The 22,531-nt window shown below is 38.2% G+C and overlaps 2 protein-coding genes across 4 annotated transcripts in view; both read right to left on the bottom strand.

Annotated features, from left to right (window-relative positions):
• Positions 1-3,717: 3,717 nt before the first annotated feature.
• Positions 3,718-6,208, bottom strand: dkk1a (dickkopf WNT signaling pathway inhibitor 1a). The gene is made up of 4 exons (XM_084392000.1): positions 5,792-6,208; positions 5,484-5,625; positions 5,242-5,400; positions 3,718-4,639 (listed from the first exon to the last, which is right to left on the bottom strand). Exons 1-4 carry the CDS (start codon positions 6,008-6,010, stop codon positions 4,389-4,391), a joined length of 771 nt encoding a protein of 256 aa, XP_084248126.1. The 5' UTR covers positions 6,011-6,208; the 3' UTR covers positions 3,718-4,388.
• A 4,505-nt stretch (positions 6,209-10,713) lies between these two features.
• Positions 10,714-22,531, bottom strand: part of prkg1a (protein kinase cGMP-dependent 1a) — an 87,003-nt gene continuing 75,185 nt past the window's right edge. For 2 of the 3 annotated variants that reach the window (XM_084390644.1, XM_084390643.1), the window contains exons 10-18: positions 19,912-20,008; positions 19,603-19,742; positions 19,095-19,184; positions 18,863-19,004; positions 17,806-17,969; positions 17,538-17,660; positions 17,394-17,456; positions 17,238-17,304; positions 10,714-11,824 (exon numbers count right to left, since the gene is read on the bottom strand). In XM_084390644.1, the coding sequence (XP_084246770.1) occupies positions 11,726-11,824; positions 17,238-17,304; positions 17,394-17,456; positions 17,538-17,660; positions 17,806-17,969; positions 18,863-19,004; positions 19,095-19,184; positions 19,603-19,742; positions 19,912-20,008 (985 nt within the window). In that variant the 3' untranslated portion in view covers positions 10,714-11,725. Of the gene's footprint in view, positions 11,825-15,533; positions 15,663-17,237; positions 17,305-17,393; positions 17,457-17,537; positions 17,661-17,805; positions 17,970-18,862; positions 19,005-19,094; positions 19,185-19,602; positions 19,743-19,911; positions 20,009-22,531 lie in introns of those variants that run through there. The other variant, XM_084390645.1, reaches the window with a different exon arrangement.

Raw genomic sequence — 22,531 nt, 5'->3', positions numbered from 1 at the left:
TGTTTCTGAGTAATTTGCTCATTTGGCTGAGATAGGAGGTGAGCAACTTTGACAGTTCCTCAGAAGAACAGCTCAGAAAACCAAAACTACACATTGAGAGAGTGGACACGATTTGTGTGTGTGTGAGAAGGCCGTCGTCTCTAGTCTCCACGCGCACAGTTAAAATAGTCCGTTTTTGTGAGCCCTCGAATCTGTGACGCCTGACATCATTAAACAGATCTGCCTGTCTGTAATTTTCAGCCACAGTGTCTGTCACCAGAGAGAGACAGACTGAAGGAGAGCGAGACAGGAGGGTCAAGGGACGGAGAGAAAGGTTACGTTTTGCCGTAAGAGCGTGAAGGAGTGGAAAATTCACTCTTTTATGACCCTACTAATGAAGAGTCTTGTTCTGACATTTGCCAGCTGCTGCAGAGATGTGAACAGCCCTGATCTTGTGATTTGATTTGTTAAAAGCGGTCCCAAAATAACACTTACAGTATGAGGCACCTAAAAAAATGAATGTTGTTGCATTATATAACAACATATAAATGACTTGAAATTGGCAAACAAATTATTTTTCATTTCCTGGATGTTAGTTCACTCAAAAAATTTTTAGATTCATATTTTGTAATTAAAGTGGTCAAATAATTTTTTTGCGCAAAGAAAGCACTTCATAAAATTTCGATTTAACCACTGGAGTCACATGGATTACTTTAATGATGTCTTCACTAACTTTCTTGGGCTTAAAAATGGTAGTTGCGTAGACTGTCAATGGAGGGATAGAAAGCTCTCAGATTCCATTAAAAAGATCTTCATTTGTGTTCCGAAGATGAGCGAAAGTCTTATGGGTTTGGAACGAGTAATTACTGCCAGAATTTTCGTTTTTGGGAAGTGTTTCAGACAAACATTTCATCATTGCTGCGTCCCAATTCGCATACCATCCGTCCTAAATAGTATTCAAAATTAGAATTAGTGTACCCCAAATCCAACCCCAGACCCAGATGGTCTCCTTTTTCTGGTCAGAATCTGAAGTGCAGATCCATGCACACTCTAAGGTGTTGGACGAGGATTCGATTAGAACTACAAACACAAATAAAGTGTTAAACTACAAACATGGCAGATGTGAGTCCGATGGTTAGGCCTATGTAGAAACGTTTGGATAAAGGGGTTTGAATGATTAAAGGTGAACTAAGTAACTTTTTTTACCTTAACTGAACAGCTTCGGAGTCATTGGAATGGTTATATTACTTATTTCGGGTTGAATGGTGGTCGTTTCGCACCCCCCTGGTGCCCGTGAGCGGAAAATACGCACTTGCAACTTTGGGGTATCGCGTGATATCAGGTCTCGCAATGTAAACAATTGCTTTACGGCCAAAAGAAATCTGCTAAAAAGCTGTCATTATTGCGCTCCCTCACGCTGTTCGAACCCGAATGAAGAAGACGTTTTAAAGAATGTCCCATCTGCTTTGATGTCGTTGATCTACTAGCCTCTGGTGTCTGAGAATCACCAAAGAGTTTTTACAACAGTGTTGTCAAATATCTATTCCGAAGCTGTGGGGGGAGCTCTAGAGAGAAACCTGCGAGCAAAAAGCGAGAATACAGCGAAGAAATCCCGAAGTTACTGAATTCAGCTTTAACCATCAGTATCCAACCTGACAAAAATGTTTATTCAATGTTATCCACATTATTTTTAATCTGCAACAGCATTGTGAACTTTTGTAATAGGTTTGGTCATTAACTTTTAAATGCATCATTATGCAAACACATAATCTCTGCATGAAACATCCACAACTGGCAGATCAACGTGCTTCACATTCAATTGAATTTCATTTCCTAACTTTTCGGAGAGAAATGTTGGAGGATTTTAACTGTGACAAGATTGACAGGGCAGTTTAAACGGTGACCGGATGCACGTAACCAAAGTTTCACTCGGCGGCCATCTTTGAAACGCCTCACGGGCAAGCGAGTGCAGCTCCTATCTCTTTGAATGGGGAAACATCAAAATCTCCAAAACAAGCTTACGATTAAATTTCATATTTGAAATCACCAATGAAATCTGACAACAACTGTCAGACAATAAATGGTGTTTCTAAACGCTCGAATCATGACAGAAAAATACCTTTTTCAGGATGGATCAAGCAGTGGAAGCGTGCGTCTGACTGTTACTATGGGAACCTGAGCTTCTAACAGCAGCTTTACCAATCGCCAATTGGCTCTTATTTAGAAGGCGGGACTTATTCCTCTATATTGAGCGTTGCACTTTTCCCCATTCAAAATAATACGAGTGACACATCTTGTTATTCTATAATCTTTGACGTAACTATGCGACAGACCTGTCCGTTAGAGACACAATTATGACAAAGTATGTCCCAAAGCTGTGCACTTTTTCTTCACAAAAACAGTACATGCTTATGCTATGCCCTAAAAGTAGGCGAAAGTCTTGGCATGACTATACCTTCCTAAATAGCTTCAGATCAAGCAAATATATTGATCATATGCAAACCATTAATGAAATCAACTACAGACTGCACAATTAAAGTTTCTTATCTATGTGAACACAGAACTCTCTCTAAACTGCACTATATGCTGTGTGCGTGCCAAATAGGCTGCATAATAAAGTAATTAAAGGGTCAGATATCTCTATGATTAACCTGCAATTCAGGCCTGACTGCAGGACTAATTAGAAGTTAGCCAGACACACCAAAGGTTTGTTGCTGCTGATCCTCTTGTACTTCCTCGGGATTCTTCACGTTTGATATCCTCCTGTCGGCTTTGTACTTCCCTGCTGTTTGGGCCCATTCAGGCTTTCATGTGGTCAGGTGTTTTTCTACAGACAGGGATACGGCTACAAAAAGGATTACGGCTCTTCAGCAGAGATCCGAGCTTGTTTATTCGCCATGATAACTTCAGCTATGAGGTCACAAAGCAGGCAAGTGCATCAGGAACATGTGGTAGAGTATATTTTATGTTAAAGGCCACTGAAATCAAAAAGTAAGGTGTTTTTTTTATTTTAATTTTTTTTAGCTTTTAGTATGAATATGTTAGTCTTGCCCTTAAGGTTATGAATAAGCTGGTGTGTTCCAAAGAAATGACAAAATTCACATTTGGGAGATATAAGCATTCAAAACTTAGTCTCTCACTTCCGCTAAAATGGATCACGGATTTTTATGACATCACCGCGGACTTCAGCTTCTCATCACATCTTCTGTCCAATCAAATGCTCTCTAGAATCTAAAGCTCCGCCCCCTATGCTATAAATACCACATGACCAAAGCGACCGTTGACACGTCACAGAGCAATATGGGTTGGAGATGTGTGTTCGGTTGCTCAAACGCTCAAGATTTATTCCGTTTTCTGTACGTTGGTTAAGAATGAAATGGCTAGAATTTATTCACACCTCTACTATTGAATCCAACGTATTGGCTATTTGAAAAGGGGGAGGAGCCATTCAATATGTCCCGCCTTAACTTCCTGTTTCAGTGGAAATTACGTCAACGCATCATACAAAGCTGCGCGCTTCAAGGCACTTCAGTGGGCCTTTAAGAGTAATGTTTGTTTTTCTCTTCATATTCTGTCCACCTGACCTTACAATTGTTAAAAAAAATTACAATATGCAGAAGTGCACTTGTTTTTTTGTAATACAAGTTGAAATGATATTCTGCGGTGATCAATGATCAAGCAGACATGGACAGCTTTTGCTTTTACCTAAGCTATATGCATGAAATTAGGACACTCTTTCACATTTACGTTTACATTTATTAATTTAGAAAACGTGTTTTATCCCAAGCAACTTTGCTACACACAATATAAAGCATTTTTTGCTAAATCAAAGTTTTTGGATGCTGCTGGAAGCGTAACCTGCTGAATAAAGCAAGCAGTGTATGCCATTATGAAAACATCCCTAAGTGGTTTCTTTAGGTCTCAGTATGAATTGTAAAAAGTCCATTATTGTTCCATTTATAGATTTTAATCAGACAAATATCTATACACTTTGCTTAAAATAGTACTGTTAACCATCTAAATCATATGACTGGCACATTTACAATATCGTGTGAATCATAAAATGCTACTTTTACAGGATCCATATGCTCAGTGTTAAGTGCAATTTCTGACTACGTATTTACAATACAGTAATTTACTGCAAGAAGAATAAGAAGTTCCTTATAAAGGGAAACAAAAGCAATCTGCCTTTTGTGATGACCCAGGGGAAAAAGTCTTAAATAGCAGAGTGTACAACAGAAACATCTGTACGGTGCAGTTTCTTTGCATCCGTCCAGGAAATACGATCAGTCCTTTTAAATGGCGCATCCTTCCGTGCAATCAGTTTTCCTTTGCCGCCGCTGCATGTGTGTCTGCATGCGTGCGTGTGCTGTGTGTGTGTGTGTGGAGCCGAGAGCGGTTCTGCGGGGTCAGCGCGGTTGGCAGGTGTGGAGGTTTCGGCTTTCTGCTCCGGGTTTCTCTCTCTGGCCTCGGCAGGACAGGCCGGAGCCGCAGTCGCAGCGCTGGAAGATCTCCAGACCGTGAGCCCCTTTCCTCCGGTGGCGCGTGCACACCTGTCCCTCCGTCAGCACGGGCTTACAGATCCGGGACCAGAAGTGTCGGGCGCAGCACAGCCCTTCCAAACAGTCCGAAGACCTCAGACACGTCTCGCCCTCGCCACCTGACAAGATTATACATCACATCAGCGTTCACTCCTCCAGAGTCATGTGATAGCAGCATGTAGAAGAGGTGGAGGTTTTAAAATCAGATCTAGTTGCAGAGACGAGACGAAATGAAAAGCGAGTTTTGATATGAAGAGACTAGATGAGATTAAAAAAAGAGACGAGATGAGAAGAGACCAGTTTTCTGGTCTCATCCATTCTTTTCTGGTCTCTTTTCTGAAATAAAATCCCTAATTCATCTGCCTTGCCTTTTTTATCTCGTCTTGTCTCTTGTCTCCAGGTTTCTCATCTCACCTGTTCTTTTCTGGAGACAAGAGACAAGAAAAAAGGCCTTTTTAAGGCACATCAGTGAATGGGAATTTATTTCAGAGGCAAGGATAAAAGATGAGGAGAGGCAAGGTGAAAAGAGAAAACAGAGTCTGAGAAGAGAAGAGATGAGCTAAGATGAGAAAAGAAAAGACGAGACAAATATCCAACAAGATTAAAAAGTCAGACCAATAAAGGAGAATTTCATGAGAAGAGGGAAGAGGAAAAGAAACTAAAAGAGAAGATGAGAACAGGAGGAGAGAAGAGATGAGAAGAGAGGAGACAGATGTGATACCTTTCAGTGGCTGCTGTTGTTTTGGTAGGACGTTGGTTCTTTTGGGATGTGTGGAGTTCTGCCCACGTGTTACAGTTACACTTTGCACCTCCGTTTTGCCAACCGGTTGATCGGCGTCTACCGTGACGACAGCTTCTGCATCCGCAGGTTGACACACACCTGAGAGAGAAACACGATATGGGAAAATGAGTCTTCATACAAACCATGATGAAACCATAAGACGCTGTCTGGTTTGTTTGTACCGTTGATGCATCGGTTTCCAGCGCAGCACATCCCGTCACGAGCGCACCGCTTTCTCCGCCTGCGGCACGAGAGACAAACTCCCCGAGAGCCGTTACAAAACTCACCGGGCCCGCACTCGGCATCAGCGGCGCAGTTCGGCGACTGTGGAAGAGCAAATCATAATGATACACTTTATTTAAAGCGCTCCTTTAAAAGCACACATATGCCACACAACTCCAAAAGAATTTTAAAAAAGAATCTCAAAGTCTAAATGTAAACTGAGTCCTGTTAAATCCTCTGTGGGTTTCAGCATCCTGTGAACACGTACCGCCGGAGCGTGGCTGTCTGCGGCGCCGGTCACGCGCGGGCTCGCGCTCACCGCGTCACTCGGACTGGATGCTGCGGGAAGATGCCTGATGGAGTTCCGTAACACAGGTCCGACTTGAGCATCTGCAGTGATTCCTCCCCAAACCGCGAGATAAACAGTCACAACGGTGAGTAGTGAGAGCATGTTCCTCGTGTTCTTCTCTGCCAGTATGTCACGCATAATGTCCAAACTCCACAGCCCTTCATGTGTCTCCAAGAGTTTTATACATGCGGGACTGTTTGTATATTCCCGCCCCTTTTAAATTACTGTACTATAAGTGCATCAAACACGCTCTCCACCTCCCCTCTCATCGTCTGCGCAGACGCGCTGTGTGAACTCATGTCTGCGCAGGCGATCGGAGTACTTCTGCCGAGAGGCGCGCAGCATCCCCGGCTCATGAATATTAATGACCCTTGCAGACGCTGCTTAGCACCGACCGATTGCGTAACCTAATGAATATTCAAAAGCCACGCCCTTGTCGTAATAGGGATTGGTGAAATTTCGCTACGTCTTTCGCAATAGTTGTGCGTAATTACCGTCGCGCCCCCTCAGAAACAGACTGACAACTTGAAGTGCTTAAAGTGGAATTTGAGGGATATCATTATACAGACAGTACCTGTCAGCAGACCTCTGTTAACTAGGGCTAGAGCCTTAACCTTATCATTTTTCTGTCAGCACATAAAAATATGCACGTTAATGTTTCGCACGTTTATCTAACTTACGGCAATAAAAACAGATCTTCCTCTTCATTGAAACTAAGTGCATCTTCTGTGGGTACAAAATACAGGGTTTAACTGAGTTCAGGATTCACTTAACTTACATGCAGTGCTTATATTGTCTACATTAGTTCAGGACATATCACAGTTCAACTATTATCATAACAATTATGTTAAATAATGTACATTTAAAATAGACCTATACCAGTTTGAATTGAAAGTGGAGAAGAAATCAAGAGGATAACTTTTCATTGAAATAAATTAGTGGAATAATTTAATATAGCATTAATAAAGACTCTATATTTGCCAAGCAATCAGATTTTGGTGTCAAATACATTGTAGAAAACACATACAAATACTTTTCTGATCTATTTATTAATATTAAAGATACAAATCTTCATTCTATTTTTTTTTTTTTTCAGCAGTTTGTTGATCTTAACGCTTCTTTTTTTCTGTCATTTAGTAATTAGATATTACAGAGAACATTAAGTGTCACTCTGTTCAGTTACATATTTTTCATAGTTTCATAGAAATTGACTGTGAGTCGGTGTAAGATTATAACAGACTGATAGTGGTCTTCAAATGAATGTTTAGTATTGCTGGCGTTTTTTTCCTGAAATCAAATGGTGAACTGGTGCCCCCTACAGATTAGAAGACTTCATTGAGGAAATCATTAAAAATCTTGTAGGGGATTTAAAAAATATATATTTATTAATATAGAAATGAGGTTCAGAGTTTTTAAAGAGGTTTCTCTGTATTTCAGCAGCATATGTTTAGTAGAGGAACTCTGCATGTGACCTTACACATGGAATATAGGAATATACATGGCACATGAATGAACAAGGCAAGTGTATCACCATAGGGGAAAAAATATATAAATAAATAAAACGGCAAAAAAAGTATTTTTGCAAAGCATAATACCAGACTTTTTACCTCCACTTCATTTCAGGAAAAATGCTCCTCATTATTTTAAAGTGAAGAAATCAAGTTTTTCTCAGACACAATAGTGATGTCCGTTTTGTGAGCAAATCTTTTGAGCCGATAAACATTTGATGTGTCTTGTCCCGCTCAAATGAGCCAAGATCCGAGAGTAATATGATATTCTCAGATCACGTGTGCTCCTAAAGTCTACGGTCTATTTTATTTGTTGCATTAGAAACCTCTCTTTTACTGGAGTAATACTGTATTAGTGTTTCTCTACTTTAACTTAAGTACAGGGTTTGTGTACACTGTCCACCATGGATAAATATTTCATAATTAATTTATCTTGTCAGTGTGGGATGTACTGTAGGCTAATGTTGTATTGTCTGTGCATTAAGTGAAGACAACTAACACATTTCCTGCCATGTATGCCAAGGAAAGGTGACCGAGCCAATCAAAATAAGTATGAGGCGGAGCGACACGTGTAACCCAGGTGCAGCCAGGTGTACTTGAGCCAAATAGAGTACGTATGATTGAGTATGAGCTTGAGCTTGCTGTGCTGGTACAGTATTTGCTCTGCTGGTCTTTTAGCGTGTCCCATCTCTGGCTTGTGTTAAAGTGATAGTTCACCTAAAAATGTAAATTCTGTTATCATTTATTTTATCACTCAAGTTGTTCCAAACCTGTATGAATTTCTTTCTTCTGCTGAGCATAAAATAATTTGAATAATATGGGTAACCAAACAGTTATTAGGCCCAATTGACATAATATGGGGAAAAAAATATTATGGAAGTCAATGGGATCCATCAACCATCCACATTCTTCAAAATTTTGTGTTCAGCAGAAAAAAGAAATTCATAACATATAGGTTTAGAACAACATTTTTTTGTGTGTGAACTATCCCTGTTATGTCCTGTTTGTAGACTTTGAAATAATTTCCCAAAATTTCATTTGTGTGGAAATATTACTATGCATTTTGTGTGCAAGTCCAGAATAGAGATCAGCAAAAATAAAACTAACCGGTTACGATTTATGGCCGGTCGACCTGTGCATCTCTAATGGCCTTTTCTGTGAGAAAACAGCAGATCACCACATCCACCACACCACACCGTCATTTAATCAAGGTAAATGTATCAGCTTTGAGGTCCTTCATGTATTATTTCAACACGGATGTGTTTAGAGAGGACAAGCAAAGGGAAATAAGTGAATCTCATGAAACATGACAACATGTTTTGATCATATTTCATTCCAAAAGAAAATAAATAATATTATAAAGCATTTAATACATTTAAAATAGTTTTTTCCTCCCAAATTCTCATTAAAGGTACAATATGTAAGAAATTTGCATTAAAATATCCCATAATCTCAAGGCCAGTGTTATATATTTTGTTAAGTTGATTACTTACAATATCCCAAATGTTTCCAACTATTTTTAAATCGCGAGAAAATTGCGATTTTAACCAAGGAAACGGGGCGTTAGACCAGGGGGGAGCTGGGAGTCGCCAGTCAGTTGCGTCATATCCGCGTTACCCTCGGTTTCCGCAATTATTCTTTACCGATTGCAGCTGGTTCTGTCGACAAAGCATGCTTAATTTTATATTTTCCAAATGTAGCATTCGGTAATAGTTATGTTTATGCAAGGGAAGTATTATTGCTTTAGGTTTGTGTTTAGTTTATTGACATTGTTTATCACGTCTGGTTTTTATGACCATGTAAATAAATATAGCATGTCTTATACATAAAGATTAATCAGTATTTTGGCAAATGATGTGGGTATGTTCGAATGTACTTTTACAACAATTGTTTAGAACACGTAAAACTGCGCCGCGTTATCACAACAATGAATTCGACATACAGTAACATCTATGATAACCAATGTAGTATTAAACCTTACTTTTCTTGCTGTTAATTCATTTTAATGAAATAAAAGTGTGATGAGGTTCCAGAGTCAGGAAGGAAGAAGACAGGGGTCGGCGTGACTGGGACTCGTACTTTATTAAAATAAAGCAAAACAAACAAAAGTCGTGCACAACGCGCATTCACCGTGGCAACCGCGATGGCACAAAACAGTTCAAAAATGAGAGCTCGGATCCACCGGTTTTCTTTCTCCGCGTCCAATTCTCTCCAGTCTCTCTCTCGTTCCAGCCCGCGGCTTATAAGCGGTCTCTCCACGCCGATCACTGCAATAAGACACAGGTGTTCGTCATTTGCACTTGACCTACTTGCGGGACGCTCGTCTCTTCTCTCTGCCATTACAGACCGCGCTGAACCACGCCCCCCTCGCCACAAAAAGCATGTCATTATAAAAATAAAACTTAACCTCATCCATGAACATGATTTTTCGATTCCCGTCTGACTGATTTACATCCACGGTGGAGTTTAAAACGACAGTTCCCATCATTCCACGCTCCTTCACATCGTCATCAAGCTACGCCGTTGTTGTTGTTTGGAATGTAGCGCCCTCTAGCGGCAAAAAATTGTTGCATATTGTACCTTTAATATAATGTAAAAAAAATATATATATATTTCAATCATTTGTAGATCATAGAATGTGTTGTTCTTCCTTTATCATGCAGATTCCTTTATCAATCTGTAATACAACATAATCTAAGTTAATGGAGAATAATTAGAATTATAATGCATATGCATGCTTGGTTATGAACAAAAAAAATAGTAAAAAATCTTAATGGTCCTAAAAGGAGGCTAAAATGTTGAGTAGAAACCGTCCTACATTTGAGCCAGGGAAAAGTGTGTACACCTGCTTAGAACCTGACGTGGTGCTAAGCACTTTTCCACGTCAAAGACTGATTTATCTTATAAATCTGAACGTTGGAGTACGCACACTCAAAAGATTAAATCTGTGTACGTACGTTTTATAGATGAGGTCGCTGAACTTTAGTCACTACAATCATGCACCTCTAAAAGTGCAGACAGAATGAAGCACACTGCATGTTTTTTAGAACAAATGAACGGCTTGAAGTAGTGTGGTGGTGTTGTTGAGAATGAATTTGACCGAGCTGAATTGTTCTGCCACCGAGGGCATCATAACACACCGCTTTACAGAACACTTCACCCAAAAGTTAAAATATCATTTACTCACCCTCACGTCACTTCAACTCATCTATGAAAAGGTGATTTGGGCGAACGAGGTTGAGTAAATAGGACAGAATTTCTAACAGAAATTGAACAGAACAAACATTTCAGATGTATAAAAGACAGCTGAAGATCATGTGAGGATACAGGGAGTGTCTAAAACAGTCGCTTTATTGTGTAAAAAAAAGAACTAGACAGATGGACAGCAGCGGGCTGAAGGGATCGTATTCTGACATGCAGCATGAGGAGCGTAGCAGAATGCCATTGATTTAAGGCACTAATACTGTTCATGATCTGACACGGCTGAATCTCTGGACAAATCAGGATTATGTTGTACCTGCAGTCGAATTAGTCAGGGTTAAGAAGAAATGGCCATAAAAGGAAAACCAATCCCAGGTCCGTTCCTGTTTAAAATCTGGCCGTTCACAGTGGTCAGTACTTACCTCATCATTATTATAAATCTGAGACAATAAATACAGTACACCATCAATGGAGCTATGAATTTGAGGCACATCATTTCATGGGATACAGTTTGAGAAAACCAGCGCTGGGCTCTGAATATCATAACCTGTAATGGCCGACTGGCACAACAATAAATTAACAGCAAAGAGAGGCGAGAAGATGCGTCTATAATGTCTGTGTGTTTGAAGAGGGTGAAACTGAGTCTTATGATTGACGTATTATGATACACATTAGCGATAAACCGATAAATGTGAGGACCGCCAGCGTACGCGTGAGTTTTTCGGGGTAGTGATACTATGCTGTTATGTACATGTGCTAAAAGGAATGAGTATTACTTTAAGAGCAACATTCAGGTCTGACGGGACTCCTGCGACATACAGTGTGGTCTTCTTTAGAGTAGTCTGCACACGGATTGATGAGTTTACAGCCAATCAGGGAGAAGAACAAATCACTGAGGTCACAGCCTTTTCCCTAAATGGACTGTGTCCTCAGTTATCTCACAGTAAAGGTGGTTATTAAGGGTCAAAGGTGAACACGCACACAGACACGCTCACGTTTTTGTCTCCGGGTCTTGACAGTCACTTCATTTCATGATGGAATAAAATCCATCTTCCTCTTCTCCCTCAGTCCATTTGGTAGGTCAGCATGTGTATCCCAGGCTGACGTTGTGTGTCTGTGTATGTGTGCACGTGTTTGGGCCTGTTTAGAAGTCTGTATCCCAGCCTGAATTATCATCAGGTGGTGGGTCTTCATTGTCCTCTGGGAAGCTGTCAAAGTTACTGGTGTCCGTGGATGATGTTAGCTGCATGTGCACAAAAAATGGGAGAACAGGTTAGCTTGTGAGTTATACAGAACATCATAGTCCACATGGACCAAAACAATAGAGTACAATTGCCTTTAGATTGTTTTTGAAAAGTCTCATGCTCACCAAGGCTGGATTTATTTGATCAAAACTACATTAAAACAGCAATATTGTGAAACATTAATAACAAACGTTTTTATGATGTTAAAATATATTAAATGTTAAAGGGCTTATGACTTATGAAAATTTACCAGCGATACATATTTTTTTTACCAGCCATGAAAGTTATGACACCAAAATGTTAGATACAAGTGAAAATTCACAATTCTCTATTCCAATTTCGATACCACAGCTAAAACTACCATCCTAATATAAATGTAAAACATTAAGACAAGTAAACGGAACTAATAATCAAATTACAAGTAATAGCACAAATAAATACAGTAGAACAAAGACACAAATGAAATAAACAGTGCTTTTAGGTTTTAGGTAGATCTAACAGTAGTTTTCAGGTACAGAAATTAACATTTTATCTAAATGTAAAATAATACTGCATATAATCTTCACTGTATACATTTACAAAAGTTGTATAAACGTTATTAATACAAGAGCAGTGAGTTTTCATTAAAAACACAGACAGCAGGAATATTGGTCATTAAGTGCTTTAAACCAACCTTTATTGGACATTAATTGCATTCATATCAAGTGTTCCTTTTAATGTTTACAAATACATTAAGTGCACACTCACTTTTTGTATGTTTCTACCTCACAAATGTTTACTTATATTTGCATAGATTAAAAAAAATACAGTATTGACAAATTGACAGCATTTTTTACTTAATATTTTTAACAGTGGTTATGTTTAGCTTTATGGGTAAGGTTATGGGATCATATATATTGTGTATGTTAATGACTATGTTAATATGTTTGGTCTTGGCGGAATAGATCTGCTACGCTGCTGTTGGTTATTGCTGCTTCTGCTGCAGAGCAAGTACAGAACTTGCTACTGCCAATACATACACAACAACACGCTGCTGTGAGCAAGCAAGACTATATAGTATACATGAATTACCCCCCAACAGAGCAGGTGACAATGATATTTGAACAATACAAGCCAAGTGTATGTCAGAAAATCCCCCATCATGGACATACCTGTCAACACTCCCGTTTTTCCCGGGTTTCTCCTGTTTTTTAGCCCTATCTCCCGGACCCCTCCAGGTTTGTTATTTCTCCCGGGAAACTCCCGTAATTTGCATGGCCCAAACTCCTTTATGAATAATCGGACCAATATGTTTGTCTAATGTTGACCAGTTGCCAGATCTTATATTAAATGCATTATATTCACACAATCCACACACCATATGCAATTTCAACCCGTTTGTCACCTCAACCTGGCAACCTATAACCCAGTTGCGCAGTCGGGGAAAGTTTAACCCGAAAGCGAGCCGATAGACATGGCAGGTGAAGGCGGTGTCCCCGCAAAGAAACCGAAGTACAGTTGTAAATTTCAACAATGTTGGACGCAACAATTTACGTGCATCTTACCATTTATGGGTATTGCAATGTAAATAATACACTTAACACGTGCAGTACACTTAACAGCATGAGCCTACCTCTTGCTATTCTCCAACAACCCCCCCGAATCGATCAGAATCGATCCAGAATCGTTGGAGAGAGAATCTTTTACTATTGTATAGTATGACCGAAACAAATATTGCATAAAGTAAACATAAACTGTTCTTTCCTGTATGCTAGGCCTATATGCGTAGCGTGCCAAATTGCAGACTGCTTTACTCACGTGTCACGTGACCAGTGTAATCGCAGCCTTTGCGGTTAAAAAATCGCATTTTGTCATATGCGTGATAAAAATAAATGATGGGCACCAGAAAAAGTGGAAGGAAGTGCTTTTGCGTACCGACATTTTTGGCATTTTGTGTGAAACAGGGACAGGTTTACTTATAGGAGTAAGATTATCCTCCATCTCTGGTATAATTGCAATCATGATGATAAGCATGTTCATTCATTATTAGGGGTGCAACGGATCGCAGTTGATCCGTACGGACCAGGCCGTCTAGTTCGGCACGCATGTGATTCGCGGATTAGCTGCTAAGTTTAACCATCATAGAGTGAAAGTTTATTTGGACGTGTTCTGTCTTGGAAGTGTCCTGTGTCGCTCTTCTCTCCTCGTCTCGTCATCACTAACATGCCAGTGGGCGGTGGCCAAAGATGCAATGATGAAGTAGGTAGGCATTGATCTTCTTCTGCAGAGGCGGTCTTTTGCCTATTTGTCATATATAGGCACATTCCATGAGTCGTAATCTGGGCTTGGTTACAATAAAAGCTGTTTTTGGACTAACGAGGAAGTTTTAAGTTCTGAAACTTACGGGATATTCTTATGTCAAAAGCTCAAGGAAAATTTGATTTCTCAATTGTTTTAGAGAGTTCGATTACTTTTAATGCTATAAAAACACTCTATTCTGCTGATTAGTAAATGGCATTATCAGTAATGAATGAATGGGGGCATAACTCTGATAGCCACCACATTCAACTTCAAGGATCAACAAACATGTCTGTGATTTGGCCACTCTGCCCACCGCTGCAAAAACACAGCACAAATAGAAACATTTGACGTTCTCCAGAGCGCAAACAAAAATATGCACTGGAGCATTTGCCAAATCTGTTTCGCCAATAGGATATTACAGTATCAACTGAGACTGCTCTTGCTTTCGTTTGAGGATGCCTGGAAAACTGCCTTGACATGCTCTAGGTAAGTGGAATGTCAAGTCAAGTCACCATCATTTATATAGGCTAGCGCTTTATACAATACAGATTGTTTCAAAGCAGCTTTACAGTGATAACAGGAAAATTCTGCATTTCAGCTGTTGTACAGTCAGCAGCGTCAGTACAGATAGATCAATAAAATTGTCCCCAACAAAGCAGGCCAGAGGCAACAGTGGCACGAAACGCAAACTCCATTAGGTGACAGAATGGCGGAAAATACCACGGGAGAAACCAGGCTCAAATTCATTATCATTCTATCCGTGACACCGTGGATGATCTACTTATCTTTAGTCTACTAATATGCTGATGATGAAAGCATCCGACATTAGCATAAATCGTTATTCGTCCTGTAGTTGTGAGATCTAAAACTGCCAGAAATGCAGCTGCTTGCATTCTATTGTAATTAAAGTGAATACATTTGTTTGCATATTAAATGATAATGTTCACATTGCATGATCAACGTTAGCCAGCTGATGATGACTCTCACTCAATTCAAGCTTTTTTTTTACTTGTTTTATACTTCACTGCAACATCTGCTAGCGCCCTGTTGCTGATGATAATATATTTACTAACAATGTTCAGCATGTACAGCAAATTCAAGTCCAAAATACTAAGAGCTGCTGTAAGCTCCATTGATGCGATACGAAACAGAATGCCTATTTCACTTCAACGAATTCACGTGCCAGCAAAGCTCTGTCACTGTATCCTCGAAGCAACTACACTGCCTGCTTGCTGCTGCTGTATAAACGCAATATTACATATACACTAGCTGCTAATGTGTGTATTAATTCACTCTAAGCATTAAAACAGGACTGTTAACATGACACATGATTTTAAGCCTTGTGTTTGGTTACTTCATAGGGAATTAATAAGGCAGACCACGCAATAATGCATAGTGATATAGCATAAGAAAGACCGTTCACTTATCTTAGATGTTGAATTTCAGAGGAATTCTGAAAGTGCACTGCAACTGCTACAGCAAATACTGACCAAGTATTTGAGGGTTGAGCAGCAAACTCATTGGCTACTGATACAGCAAGAACCAATCAGCTGTGCCCTATAGAGAATGATGTGATTGCAAGCAGATTGAATTGAGGACCTATCAGCCTGCACCATCTAGTGGTTCATGACAGAACTTTGTATATAATGTCAGGAGTATGTTTAGTTTCATTGTGTTTTTATTTGATTTGATTTTTATTTATTTTTCCCTGTTCCCATTTTGCCTGTGTCCTGGTCGTTATTAGTTTCTAATCTATCACGCACCTGTTTCTTTTCCAGTTAATAACCTCACTCTATTTAAGATCTGTATTCAAGCCCTTAGATCCTCTCAGTTCTTTGTTCAGTCTTGTTTTGTCTACACATGACATATATGCTTAATGTATTTTGTAAACATTTTAATGAACACTTAATACTAATGCAATTAATGTCCAATAAAGGTTGATGTAAAGCGCATTTTCCGAGACCTGATCTAAAGTGAGAACTATTTACGGTTAAGTTGGTAAAGCATTAAAAAACTTTTTCAATATTTTGTTAATTACAGTGACAATTAATGAAGAACTCACTGTTTGTATATAGCCTATTAATATATTAACAATGTAGAAACTACAATATATAAACTATAAATTAACTATAGTTTGCAAATGATTTGTAAAGTATTATATTACTGTATACTTAAGTTAGTATAAAGTGTTACCATGCTAGCTATGTAATTTATTCCTATAATGTCAAAGCTGAATTTTCAGCATCATTAATTCAGTCTTCTGTCACATGATCCTTCAGAAATCAGTCTAATATGCTGCTCAAGACACATTTCTTATTATTTTCAATGTTTAAATTGCTTAATATTTCAGTAAAAACCGTGATATATTTTTTAAAGGATTCCTTTATATTCCTTTGTTTATATTCCTTTGCCAGTTTAATGCATCCATGCTGAATAAAAGTATGTATTCTATTAATGGTAAAAAAAAATCTATTTTAAACAGTAATGTACGATAGCATAGTTTTTCAACCATGTGTCTATGTGTAGCATGTTTATCAGTGCAAATTTTCTGAGCAGTATGCGTAACCAAACGCTAGCTTGTTTTCACACACTGAAGCTTTTCAAAATGAGTCCGAACAATTCAAATGTCATTTTTCAATGCTATTGTGGGCTGCCTATTTTCTCTTTCAGAACAACTATTGTCATGACAAAGCAATGTTCGAAGAGAGCAAAGCAAGTTTGCTAAAGTTAGACATGTTTATAGTTAGCTATCTGAATAACATTTTCAGTTAAATGTCAGAGATATTTTAAGATTTGTAAGCAGCACAATAAGAATGCACTTAAGCATACAGTACACTCTTAAAAAAATATATAGAACCCTTTGGCTCTTGACTCCATATAAGGAGAAATTGTTTAAATGATTGCTTAATACTTTCATGTGTTTTATAGTGATAAAGTATGTTTACAAGCTGCTTAATTCATAAAATTTTATTACAATTAAAAATGTATTAAAATAAATTATATATATGAAGCACCTGACAGAACCCTTTAAGGTTCTATATACAACCTTTTTTCTAAGAGTGTACTTGCATAGAATATGTTTCTGGCCTTACATTTGTGTAAAATATATCTTGCATGAGCGTAAGCACTTACATTAGGAATGATAGGGGGCGTCAGTGTCCCCTTCCTCAATCCGTCCCAGTTAAACCCTTCAAACCATCTGTGGACACATTCATTACATGAAATTATTCATAAAAGTGTATCAGCTCATTCTTCAAGTTCATGTTTTAAAGCGAATGTCAAACTTACTTGTGCTTCTGGATGTCTTTAACACCGTTTTTCAAGTTTCCTAGTCTTTCAGAAGGTGTGTCTCTGAGAAGGAAAAAAAAATCTGCATTGGAAAACATAGCTGATCGACAGCGAATGTGTTTTTATAGTCTGATGGATACACACCTGCATAGCTTTTTGATTAGATTGGCAGCATTTTTGGTTATTTTTTTGGGGAATTCTATCATGTCAATGCCTCTTAGAATGATGTTGTATGTTTTCATTGGATCTGGTCCTGAAAAAGGAGGACTGAAAAATAGAGGAAATGAAAAGATTTAAAGAAAACATTACTTTTGAATGTGTAGTATGAATTAAAAATCGTAATATTAAAAAAATAATAATAATAATTGTTTAAATGAACCAGTGTTTTCAAACACGTGGAGATGTGTCTCACCTGCCGGTCAGTAGCTCGTACATGAGGATGCCGAGGGACCAGTAATCTGCGGAGATGTCATGTCCTTTATTCAAGATGATCTCTGGTGCCACATACTCTGGAGTACCACAGAACGTCCATGTCTTCTTCCCAAAGCCGATCTTCTTAGCAAAGCCAAAATCCACCTTTAAAAGATTTACACAAGATTTTAGGTTTCATGCTTGAGTCTTCTTTAACAGAAGCAACGTCTGAACTCTTTAAAGGGATACTTCATCCAAAAATGAAAGTCCTCTCGTAACTTACCCTCAAAACTGTATGACTTCCTTTCTTTTGCAGAAGACAAAAGCAAATATTTTGAAGAGTGCTGACATTTCTCAAAATATTTTTTTTATATTCCGCAGAAGAAAGCAGTTTGGGACGACATGAGGGAGAGTAAATGATGACATCATTTCAATTTTTGGTTGAACTATACCTTAAGTGGACCAAAAAGTGAACGGAGAAAAAGTATCCAGTAGACTTTGTATTCACCCTGGCCTTGCTTGTCCACTTTGAGTGTGTGCAGTTGACATTTTTTTTTACTATGCCTCTGATTCTGTCATATCTTTTATTCAAAGATTACAAAGTGAATGTGGAGCATTTTGTGTTCAAAATGCAAATTGATAAACTTCCAAATTACTTTTTGTCTTAATTTTAAACGGTGTATCTGTTCTCCTAAAACTTCTGATTTTTTTTTTTAAATGCAAGTGGTGCTCACTGCAGAGCCAAATGACGTCCAGACCTAATTGGTGGAGTTATGTTAAGTGATCGGGTTATAGGTGGACCATTGGCTCTGCAGTAAGCAGCCTCTTGGAAAATGTGTTTTATCTTTCTTTTTTTTCTTTTTTTAAATACCAATTGGTTTGATATTGTGATTTCTAATGCAATGACATTAAAACACTGTTTACAGTTTACAAAAATATTTTTTTAATTACTGTACTTTAAAGAAGCGCAATGTTCTAGATGGTTATTATTGTCCTTTCATCCTCAAAAAACTACTAGAAGGTGAATACTGGGTGTCTTTATGGCATCCTATATTCACCAGTTTGGCGTAGCCTCTGTGGTCTAGTATCAGGTTCTCTGGTTTGAGGTCTCTGTATATGATGCCTTTGGAATGCAGGTAAGCGAACGCCTCCACCACACATGCCGTGTAAAACCGTGTGGTTGAATCATCAAAGTTTCCTCTGTGATTAGGAAAGAAACAGGATTGTTTTGTTGTTGAAATCCAGACAGCAACCATACAAGAAAACAAAAAGTGAATAGATAAGTGTCACCTGTCTCGGAGGATAGTCCACAGTTCTCCACCTAAACACGCCTCCATTAACATATAGAGGTATTTACTGTCCTTAAATGTCCTATAGAGTCTGCGAAAACAAGAGGAACAGTGTCAAAATGTGATTTTACAAATGCAAGTGTTGAAATACATCTACATTGTTGTCACATGTCTGATGTCAAAGCAAAAACTACCAACATTATATTTGATTATATTATTGTTAATTATAACTAAAACCATAAAAAAATATTTTCATTACTTGAAATAAACAAGCCAATGCAACATTTCAAATTTTTGCTTAAAGTTGAGGTACTAAAATAAACTAAAACTTAATTAAAACTATATATTGACATTCACAAAAAAATTTAAACTAATAAAATCACAAGAACGCACAACAAAAATGACTAAAATTAAAACTAAATGATACTAAAATATAGCACTGCATATAAACCACTTTAGTCATTAAAAACTGCAGTTTAATGTAGTATGTGCCTGGCCACCGGAGGTACCTGACTATAAAATCTGAATGCGCCTCTTGCATAATTAGCTTCTCTGATCGGATGTGCTCCTGCTGTCTCGTGTCCACGATGTGGCGCTTCTTTAGGATCTTCATTGCAAATGTCTTCACCTCATCACTCTTGAGCTGCACCTAAGATTAAAACAAGCGGAGATAGTGTTTTGTCACACACACACACACATGACTATGATGAACTATTATAATGAAATACTCTATATGATCAAAAAACATTTGGAGAAAAAAGTGCACATTTTGACATAATAAACATAAATATTGCATTGAAAACATAATGTTCTGTTACCAGTTCAACACGCCCAAATCCTCCAACTCCAAGAGTGTCGATGATGTTGAAGTCAGACAGGTTGAGGTTGGAGAAGAAAGCGTTCTCTACCTCATATCTGCATTTCAAAATCAGAAAAAGGAGGATGAATGGAAGAAAATGTGTACAGTTATTCCCTCTGTCAGTCTAGCAGGACAACCTGCAAATCAAAATTTGAATCATTTTCATCTTCAAAGTCGTCATCCTCTGTCTGGAAACAGCTAAGATCATGATCAATGTTTCAATAACATGTATAAGGGAGGGTGAAAATTAATTGTGACTTTCCAGTGCAAATGCAACCAACAGGGTTTTAACTGGTAAGAGATCAAGGATGAGTTTGCATCAGTTCACTTTCATAAAAATGTTTTTGTGCACCACTGATATTTGCATTTTAATTCCTTAGATGTCCAAATGGCATACGGATACTGTAACATTGCAAATAAAACTGTGATACGGTAATATTTTCCTCCTTACGATCAGTGCTTATGATACAGAACTGGCCAATCAAATCCCTTTGCTTGAGTCTTGGCCATTGACACGACTGTGCTGCAATTTGGCTTGGCAAAAACTGCTTTGTAATGTCACAGAGAGGTTAAGACTTTCCATGCAGACTGCCAGGGGTCCTAAAAACCAGCCTGTGCAAACGAAGTGTGCTTCAGTTATTATTCAATCCCTTTCACATGATCAGTTATTAGGCTGGCAGGGTCAGAGATGTGCATACAGGCTGCAGAACACTGGCATGGATCAATGCACAAACAAGAGTAACGCATTGAGAGTGCAGTTTGGGAAAGAGGCATGGATACAAGCCAAAAATCCTTGCTAAAACTGTAAACAGAAGAAATTCATTCCTAAGCTGAAAGCTAGAGATGTTAAATGTCTCACACCACTTTCATAGAGAGAACAGCAGGATAATCAAAGACATGGCCTGTAAAATATAAAATAAAGAAATAAAATATGCCAATTTTTTTTTTTTTTCATAATATTAAATATTATTAGATAACATTTAGATAACAACAAATATTTTAATAAATCTAACCTGCATAATGTCTAATTCAGCCCTCAGTCTAAAATAAATGTGTAGGGAATGGAAAGAAGTTTCTAAAGTTAATTGATGAAACAGGTTTTGCTCTAAAGATAGAGAATCAGATTCATTTAAATCATATCTACTGATCTGAAGTCTACTATGGCCAAATCATCTCGTCATACACAAAAGCTTGCCCTCTGAAAGTGACGTTTGTGACATTGGTGCTAGTTTCCAGTCATCTTTTTGCTCATACACACTGATAAAAGCAACATTGTCATGGATTTCACATTTTCTGCTGGACAATTTACTGATATTTTATGCCCCAGGAATCAACAAAATCAATTTTAAAATGTCTTCGATTAAAATATAAACCTTGGAGGCATTGCTGATTAAGCACTTGTGATGCTGCTCCTGGCTCCTGGTTTCTGGAATTCATTACAGGTCAACTACAGAGTGGATTGTGGATTGACAACAAGGTGGCAATATGGAGCTTTATGGGTTCTCTATGGTCAGCATCTATTTTGCAATGCCTTGATTTCCAGTGAACATGCATTACTGAAACATTTAAATGAAAATGTATTTTTTTTTTGCTGAGGGATAAGTACAAATTATTTGTATTATGGTTAATAATAATAATAATAATGTTCCTGTGTGTGTTTGTGTATTTATGTATATTATTTATGTATACAAAAGTTCATTCGAGTTTTTATTCTGATTGGCTAAGAGCCTTTTCCAGCCATACGATATTCTACCAGTATCACTACAAGAACCGTTTCACCGTTTTTATCAATCCGATTGCAGCATTTCTCTCACAGCGAGTGTCATGGCGGATGAGCAAACACTTGTACCTATGGCCGAATCATAGCCGTGCTGATATGAGATATCGCATGGTTACAGTTGTAATCAAAATTATTCAACCCCATTGCAAATCAGGTTTACTAGCTAAATTTACAGACTTTCAGCTCTTTGCAATGAACAAATCAAACAAAAGTCATTGAAATATCTCAACACAACAAATGTGGTTTCCGCAAATTCAACTGAAAATGCAACTTTTAATAACTTATGCATTCTCAAAATTATTCAACCCCTTTTTGTATCCTGCTCCTCGTTTGTGAAGGGCGTTGATATCTGCTCTTAACTTTTTGGACCATTCTTTTGACTAATGAAGCCCTTGATTAGTTGCATCAGGTGTGCTTGAGACAAAACCTGTTTTGCAGATTTGTGCGGGTGTGAGGGATTCTATTCAGGGGGTTGAATAATTTTGAGACTCCAGAAGTCGATACAAGTGCCATTTTCAGTTGAATTTGCAGAAACCACTTGAAACATTTGTTGTGTTGAGTTATTTCAATTACCTTTGTTTGATTTGTTCATTGCAAACAGCTGAAAGTCTGTAAATGTTGCCAACAAACCTGATTTGCAATGGGGTTTTAATCATTTTGATTAAAACTGTATATACAGGGGTTGGACAATGAAACTGAAACACTGGCCAGTATAGTTTTAAGGTTTCACACCTATATATGCACAGCCTGGTGGCCAATCCTCACTGATTTTACATTCCATCAGAAAGAGTGAGGGTTG

Source organism: Rutilus rutilus, assembly GCF_951802725.1.
Source record: "Rutilus rutilus genome assembly, chromosome: 20".
Taxonomy (NCBI): Eukaryota; Metazoa; Chordata; class Actinopteri; order Cypriniformes; family Leuciscidae; genus Rutilus; species Rutilus rutilus.
The sequence above is the reverse complement of the archived record's forward strand: the minus strand, read 5'-3'. Positions and strand labels throughout refer to the sequence as shown.